General features: G+C 39.9%; 1 protein-coding gene across 2 annotated transcripts in view; it reads right to left on the bottom strand.

Annotated features, from left to right (window-relative positions):
- Positions 1-2: 2 nt before the first annotated feature.
- Positions 3-8,962, bottom strand: part of cog5 (component of oligomeric golgi complex 5) — a 244,452-nt gene continuing 235,492 nt past the window's right edge. For both annotated transcript variants that reach the window (XM_008111582.3, XM_008111583.3), the window contains exon 22: positions 3-467. In XM_008111582.3, coding sequence (XP_008109789.2) covers positions 353-467 — 115 coding nt within the window. In that variant the 3' untranslated portion in view covers positions 3-352. The remainder of the gene's footprint in view (positions 468-8,962) is intronic.

Raw genomic sequence — 8,962 nt, 5'->3', positions numbered from 1 at the left:
AATATTGTACATGACTCTTTATTATGTGCAGATTGAGAGATAAACTGAGTTTAAAGCTGTAGAACTGTTGCTGAAAAGGACCCCAGCTTCGTTCACATGGAAATCCTGTCAAGATTTTTTTAATTCAATTCAAAATGCAGAAAAAAGTGTCACCAGATTTCTAAAATCAAAAAAATCATTAAAAGTTTATACCAGAAAAGAATGGAGAGTGTATTTCGGTCATGAAAACAGCTTACGGTAGATTTTTGAGAGAGAAATGGAGAGAGATGTGTCCATCTTCATTCTGAAGTGTTGCCCTTGCATTGCTGTTGCTGTCTGTATATTGGATCCCAAAGCTCTTCCATCAAACATTTCACTGGAGAGTAGAGAGTGCTTTCTGCAGCAGTTGTATCATTATGGGATAGACAGGTGCAAACTCCTTTCCTTCTCTACTTTTTACTGACTGAACATACGCTTCCAGGGCACCTCTGTTTAAAAGGAAAAACATTTAAAAATTAGATGTTTGTCTGTATAGTACCTATTGTGAAATGGGTATTTAATAGGCTTACATGCCCACTCACTTACTGCCAAGAACTCAGCCATAGCCTCATTTGCAAGACCAAAGACATCAACACTACATGCATCCATCCCCTTGAATGCCAATATGGTCAGGCACAGTTAAGTGTGGAAACCTGAGAATACTTGTAGGTGATTCTGAACAAGTGAGAGCGCTTTTCCTTGTGGTTGGCTTCAGACTCTCCAGACCAATGGTTTGAAATTGTTTGGGGAGGGTTGAATGTATATCACTTGCCCAGATTACCAACTGAGTGCTCCACTGCTCACAACCGGGGCCCTATGCAGACACCCCCCTGCAACATGCGAGGACCACACTTGTCATATAAAACTATGTAACAAAATTTGGAAAAAAAAATCTGTTCCTGATTTGAAAGTGTTATTTCTGGTTGATTTTGAAAGTAGTTGTTATACTCCAGAAACTTTGTTTTTGTGGCTGCCACAAATTATATTGAATTGGTTGAGACTCAATATTTATTGAAAAACTATAGCAAAATGTGCTGCAGGATGTCCCGCAAAAAAACAAGTTTTGGTAGTTTCATGTTTTTTATGATAGAATCAATTAGGAAATGACATTTATAACACAGGAACAAAAATGTTAGACACTGTAATTAACCAGTATGGCTTAGGGGTTATGACATTGGACATGGGCTTAGAAAATGCAGATTCCAGTCCACAGACATTTCACACTGTGACACACCTTTTTAGATGTGCAGTATTTTGCGACACAGTAATTCAGCTTTACTAGCAAACCGGCAACCCTTTATACGAGACATGGACATACACATAAATTTTAATAAGGGAATGTGTGGGGACATAACGTATCTCATGAAAATCTTTCGTTTATATTGTTAAAAATATGATTTGTAAGTTAACACACATTTCCAGGATTTTTGCCATTTCTTGTTACATTTGCGCGCCACATCTTCACACTGCAGTCGACACAGTAACGTATTGCAACACACGGTTTGGAAAGCTCTGTTCTAGTCCTTACTGGGTCATATAGATGACTAGGCATATCAGTAGTGCCATAATCCTAAGTATGTAAAATATGTGACTATGAAAAATGTATGGGTCTTTAATTCTAGGGGATGCAGAGTGCCATCCATAACCAATAGGAGTATGTGGGTACTTGCTTTGTGGCAGCTGATGTGCCTGACTTCATATACTTTTGAAAGATGGAAAGGCAATGCTCATCTCTTTTCAGATAGAAACACAGAGCGCTCTCTGAAGCTAGTCCTGGAAGGGGGCGGGGGAGCCTTGCACGTGTGCTTACATCTTCCCAGTTTAGCACATGTTGTGAGCAAACACTTACATAGGGCTCTTAGTCACAGAGTTGACAAATATAGCACACTGGATAGAAATACATCTCAATATGCATCCCCACGCACATTCTGTCTCAATAACCAGGTGTATTTTTGTAAGACAAGCATGATCAGGACAAAGACTATCACAGTACAGCAAGAAAGCCTGACTGCCTGGCCAATGGGACACGTTGCTCTTCTCTCCCCTCGCTCCCCATATCAAAGCGCCACAAGGAATCTGCTCTCTATTATAGCAAATGGGTAGCCAAGTTCGACTGAGCATGTACTATCAAACTTATTACATAATGTCTAGTAGATTTGGATTATTCAGTAACAAAAAAAAAACATAGCCCCAAATAGGCAAAGGTTTCCCACTGCAGGTTGAGTATCCACTGCAGTAGAATCTCACTTATCCAACATTCGCTTATCCAACATTCTTGATTATCCAACAAATTTTTGTAGTCAATGTTTTCAATACATCGTGATATTTTGGTGCTAAATTTGTAAATACAGTAATTACTACATAGCATTACTGCGTATTGAACTACTTTTTTTGTCCAATTTGTTGTATAACATGATGTTTTGGTGCTTAATTTGTAAAATCATAACCTAATTTGATGTTTAATAGGCTTTTCCTTAATCCCTCCTTGTTATCCAACATATTCGCTTATCCAACATTCTGCCGGCCCGTTTATGTTGTATAAGTGAGACTCTACTGTCCCTGGAAATCCAAAATATTCCAAGAGGCTGAGATAGTGAGACCTTGTCTTTCTGATAGTTCAATGTACACAAATTTTGTTTTGTGTATACAATTATTTAAAATACTGTGTATAAATGATCTTCAGGCTCTGTATATAAGGTATTAATGAATTTCATGTTTAGTCTGGGATCCCAACTCCAACATATATCATGATGTACCTACATGCAAATAGGAGTAATTTCAAAATCCAAAACACTCAAATCAAGGGAAACTCAATCTGTGTTATGTTTTAATACACACTCACTAAAAACAGGATTATTTTTAGGAATGTGCTCAACATCAAAACTCCACTCTTCATTAAAAAAAACCCTGTATATTTCCTGATATGTAGCCTAATTACACCTTTCTTTTCCTAAGCAGAAAATGGACATTTTCTTTAGAGCAAGTGTCCCATTTCAGTCAACAATCTGAATTATGGCTGCATAAAATTTAGTCCTTCCATTTATTATATATTCCTAATATTGCTAAATAGCTTCACATGCTAGTTTTTAAGACGGAAAATGCTGGCAATCCTGTTCGACACCCTGGAAAACTGATGTAATAGATGAAATGTGAAGCAGCTTCATCCCTGATTAGTACTTGAAGGGGAGAGACCACCAACAAATACTAGGTGGTGTAAGCTATACTGTATTTCCGAGGAATGAACTCGCACAAAATGCCTGAGCATTCTTTAAGAAAACCCTATAAAATTCATAGGATCACCATAAGTCAACAAGTGACCTTAGAGTACATACACACATTTATAAATAAAAGAGCATATAGCAAATCCAGGTTCAAGTAGATGAATCCAAAGTCAGTTAAACAACACTCTTCATTTGGCATCCAAATTAAGAAGAAAGTTCTGCTTTCTGAATGCTGCCTTTCTACACATCCCAATCAACTAAATCAGAAGATGACCAGAAGGGATTCCATACCTCACAACCTCTGAGGATGCCTGCCATAGATGTGGGCGAAACGTCAGGAGAGAATACTTCTGGAACATGGCCACACAGCCCGAAAGACATACAACAACCGTGTGATCCCAGCCATGAAAGCCTTCGACAACAGATTCACTGCTGATCTCGCTGAACAGGGAGGATCACAGGGCAAGTGCCTGTTCCCTTATATATCATACAATCCCAGTATCTGTGGGACGAGTATCCACAATTTCATTTATCCACACCTGGCAAAATATATCCCCTCTAGGCATTTTGTATGCCTTGGTACATGCCTTGGATACATCCCGGTTGGACTACTATAATGCACTCTACGTGGGGCTCCCTTTGAAAAGTGCTCAGAAACTTCAGTAGGTCCAAACAGCAACAGCCGGACTGCTAACTGGGGCTGGCTATAGGGAGTGCATCACTCCTCTTGCAACAGCTCCACTGGCTATCAACGTGTTTCCAGGCACAATTCAAAGTACTGGTTTTGACCTACAAAGCCCTATATGGCTCTGGTCCAAGTTATCTGAAGGACTGTATCTTTTTCTACGAACCTGGTAAATATCTACAATTTACTGGGGAGAGCCTTGTCTCTGTCGCACCATCTGCTCAAGCATGTTTGGTGGCAAAACGGGAGAGGGCCTTTTTGGTGGCTACTCCCAGACTGTGGAACTTCCTCCCAAGAGAGACCAGAACGGCCTCATCCCTGCTTGCATTCCACAAGCAGATGAAGTCCTGTCTCTGCCAGCAGGCATTTGAGGAAGGACGAGCAGCAGGCTGTTGGAAGTGTGGGTGGGATTCTGAAGGGAGGGGGGGAGGCTGTGGGTTTTAAAGGCTATTTCAAGTGTATTTATTATATTTTAATCTGTTTTACCACACTGCCTTGAGTTCCCATGGGGAGAAAGGCAGGGTATAAGTAAAGATGATGATGATGATGATGATAATGATAATGATGATGATGATAATAATAATAATAATAATAATAATAATAATAATAATAATAATAATAATTGTGTAGGTTCTCCAGTGTGATCTCATTGTATTCTTTGGTCATTCATTTCAAGATCTTCATTACAACAGAGTTTGCCATTAACTGCAGTTTCGCTTTAAGTCCAGGAATGTATGCCTCACAGATAAGGGGATTGTATTATACAGACAGTCACCAAGTTACAAACATCCGACTTACAAACAACTCAGAATACTTCTAGAACATAGCCATACAGCCCGGAAAACATACAACAACCCCAAACAACTCATAGTTAAGAATGGTGGTAAGACAACAGGAAGTGAGAGGAATCTGTCCCTCAGAAGGAAAATTCACTCCTGGAAGAGTTGTCATGGTGAAAAGATGTATCCACAGAAGCTTTCTCACCAATCCTTGTTTCCACGACAAGCCGTTTTTTTCAAAATCCAATGATCACAGGAACAGAATGTGAGGTGAAATCTTCTGAACAGGGGTAACCCTTCCCTTAACAATCCAAAGTATGCATACACACACACACACACACAAACACATACAGAGAGAGAGAGATGTATGAATGTTTGTATGTATGTATGTATGTATGGCTGTATGGATGGAGTTACACTTAAAATGTACCTGTTCTGACTCAAATAGAAAATCAACTTAATTACAATCCTACAGAACCTATCTTGGGTTGCTGTGAGTTTTCCGGTCTGTTTGGCCATGTTCCAGAAGCATTCTTTCCTGACGTTTCACCTGCATCTATGGCAGGCATACATTGTCATACAGCCCCGGAAAACTGACAGCAACCAAGTGATTCCGGCCATGAAAACCTTTGACAACACATAGGATGTATCTTCTTCAAAACTTGAGGACTGCCTGTATTTTAAAACAGTCTAGAGCTTTAGAGATAACTAAACACTGAACGATGCAGGAATGGACCAGAGGCCAGTAAAGTGAAAGAGCAATGGAATAACAAGTTTCCGTTAAAATGTTAGTCGTCAGATGCTGCCTTTTATTTACCTGCTAGATTCAGCATAATCTTCCAAGGCACTTCCAAGTGGTCCAATCTAGATTTAATTCAGATCATAGATCCATCACTCTCAGAAATAGCTGCAGTTGGGGCAGGAGCCGCTGATCAGTAAAAGCACCTCTCTCAGACTTGAGAGACTGTGGCTAGGCTGAGTGCAGAGGCTCACCCAAAGTGCCAGAGAAAGCACTTGAGAATCTGTGAAATGGTGGGAGGCTATTGCAGGGGATGTCTACATATCAGCTTAGTGCTTAGTGATAGACTTGGGGTTTTTTTGGATTTTTTTTCCTGAATATTTTTGAGCTGTTGTTGGTTGAATCTATGCATGTAGAACCCACAAATGATTGAATTGCGACCAGGGCTTTTAGGAATCTGAGTCAATCCACCGCTGAAGGGCTGGTGGTTCCAAATCAACACCACCTATTAATACTCTGGTATTATTTGCACAGAAAAGTTGGCATAACAGTGGCTGCACGCCAACATACCCCCAAGGCAGCATGTACATATATCTGTGTCTGGATATAAACTGTGCCAGCACGGCACAACCCCCAGGCAAAAAGCAGTGCTTTGCAACGTATGTATATGACCGGGTGCCCAAAGCACAACTTCAATGCACAATGGACAATCACAATGTTTCCGCCCCGCCAGCCAAGGAGGAAATAACTTGTTCTGTGTGCATAGCATGACTAACAGGATGCTAGGGAGCTTTTGTGGCTAGAAGGCTGCATTCATTAATATTTCCTTAATTATGCCAGAAATGAAAAAAGTCACATAAATCTTGTTCTCTGTGTCACCTACAGCTGCCATTGAGGAAGGGAGGAAGTAATGTCTTTAAACATATTTCCTAGAAGTCTCAGTGGTTAGTGGCCTTAGGGTTGGACTAGGATACTGCCCTGGAGACTAGGTCTCAGAGTAAAGGGTTCAAATTGCAGGAAAGGAGATTCCACCTGAACTTTAGGAAGAACATCCTGGCCATATGGGCTATTCAGCAGTGGAACTCTCTGCCTCTGAGTGTGGTGGAAGCTCCTTCGGAGGATTTAAGCAGAGGCTGGATGGCCATCTGTCAGGGGTACTTTGATTTTGCTGTTCCTGCATGGCAGGGGGTTGGACTAGATGGCCCATGTGGTCTCTTACAACTCTATGATTCAATGATTCTATAATACTGGGAGGCCAGTGTCTGAATTCCCAATCAGTCATGGTGACTTTGAGCAAGTCACACTCTCTTCGCCTCAGAGAGGAAACCCAGGATTGGTTCACCTTGTAAGTTAAAAATGACTTGAAGGTATGCAACAACAAATCCCATTTCTAGCACAATGCCACAGAAAATGCTATCTCCTCATGTCCAGTTGCGAAGTCTGCATAGCTGTATATAATAATAATAATAATAATAATAATAATAATCATCATCATCATCATCATCATCATCACGATCTGCCAACTGCAAAAGGCCACCCTACTGGGATCTGCACACATCATCCGAAAATACATCACACAGTCCTAGACACTTGGGAAGTGTTTGACTTGTGATTTTGTGAAACGAAATCCAGCATATCTATCTTGTTTGCTGTGTCATAATAATAACAACAACAACAACAATAACAACAGTAGCAGCAACAACAACAACAACAACAACAACTACTACTACTACTTCTTTCAACAACAACAACAACTACTACTACTACTACTACTACTACTACTACTTTATTCTTATAACCTGCCCCATCTCCCCGGAGGGACTCAGGGCAGCTCACACGGGGACCAAGCCCAAATACTGCATAAAATACAACCGCAAAATGTATTTAAAATTTATAAACATATAAAACAAAGCACATAAAATGCAATACAAATATAGATTTAATGTGCTGCTCCTCATTTTGGTGCAAATAGAGGCACTTGTCCTTCTGATGCATTATGTAACTGTCCAAAGATGACAGTAACCTAACCTTCTGATCTTTGCTCTTATAGAAAAGGATTAACATATCAACTCAGCAGGCATGAAACTGAAATAGGACTTTAATTAATAAATAAAAAACTAAAGAGACCCTTAGAGGGTATGTAAAACACTCTTTTGAGCCTCCACTTGCTTAATTCAAGTGCTTACAGAAATAACTATACAGGGAAAGTAGCAATGGTAGAGCCAAGAAACCAGTTTGAAGCTGGCAAGGTGCTATATTCGGAGAGGCAATTTCAAATTGCATTCGAGCCTTCTGAGAAAAATCAACTAGAAGGGCTTGCTAGCAAGCAGATAACTATGCATATTTTTAAATAAGGGAGATATTGGGCTACCTAGCTGGTTTGCTTTGTGTCAAATATCCCAATTCCCTAGCAGCAAATGTTTGCGGAGTCATTTTGTAATTTTGCAAGCCGGCATTATTTTTGCTTGATTTAACGAAAACATCTGATTCAAGAGGATGGAAGAAACCCTTTGGAACCATGTTGTATAACATTACGCAACATGATTTTTGTCCCTGAGTTATAAATATCATGTCTTAATTTGTTCAATCATAAAAATATGGCAAAAGTTTGCTAAACTACGAAAACTTTGTTATTGCAGGATATCCTGCAGCACATTTTGCTATTGTTTTTCAAGGAATATCTCGAGTCTCAACCAATTCGACATAGCTTGTGGAAGCCACAAAACCGAAGTTTCTAGAGTATAACAACTACTTTCAAACCAAGGCCACCCCACTGGTCTCTGTGACTGAACAAGATCTGAATTCTGGTCTCCCAGAATGAAAGTCCATCAATCAAAAGCATCTATTTCTGTTTTAAATCAAAAAACAAGTCATGTTCTATGCAGAAAGCTTAACCAGTCTTTTCTGCTACAGCACCGCAAACATATTATTTAGGGAACTGGTCCCCTCAAAAGACAGAAGGTCATTATAATCCAAAGCTGCAGCAAATGCCCCATTCCAAGAAGCGAAAAAGGCAGAAGTGTATTTCCCCATTGCAAAATTCTCAAATAAACTGTACTGTACAAAGAAACATAGCTGGGTTTTTATTAAAACTATTCCATCAACCAACGGCAGCAACAGCAAAAAAGCAAAACAAATCATCTGTTCTGAAACTTATGACATTCAGTTTCTTTAATAACTTAAAAATAGAATCATAAGTGTTGGAAGAGACCACAAAGGTCATCCAGTCCAACCCCATTTTGCCATGCAGGAATGCACAATCAAAGCACTCCCCAACAGATGGGCATGCAGTCTGTTTAAAGACCTCTAAAGAAGGAAACTTCACTGCACTCAGAGGCAGCATATTCCACGGCTGAACTGCTCTTACATCAGTAAATTCTTCCTGATATGTAAATAGAATCTCCTTTTTTCTTTTTGAATCCATAGCTCCGTGTCCTAGTCTGTAGGGCAGCAGAAAATAAGCCTGCTCTATCTTCAATGTGACATCTGTTTAAATACTTAAACAAGGCCACCATGTCTC

This window comes from Anolis carolinensis, chromosome 5, assembly GCF_035594765.1.
Source record: "Anolis carolinensis isolate JA03-04 chromosome 5, rAnoCar3.1.pri, whole genome shotgun sequence".
NCBI classification, from domain to species: Eukaryota; Metazoa; Chordata; class Lepidosauria; order Squamata; family Dactyloidae; genus Anolis; species Anolis carolinensis.
This window is presented reverse-complemented; position numbering and strand designations above follow the sequence as displayed.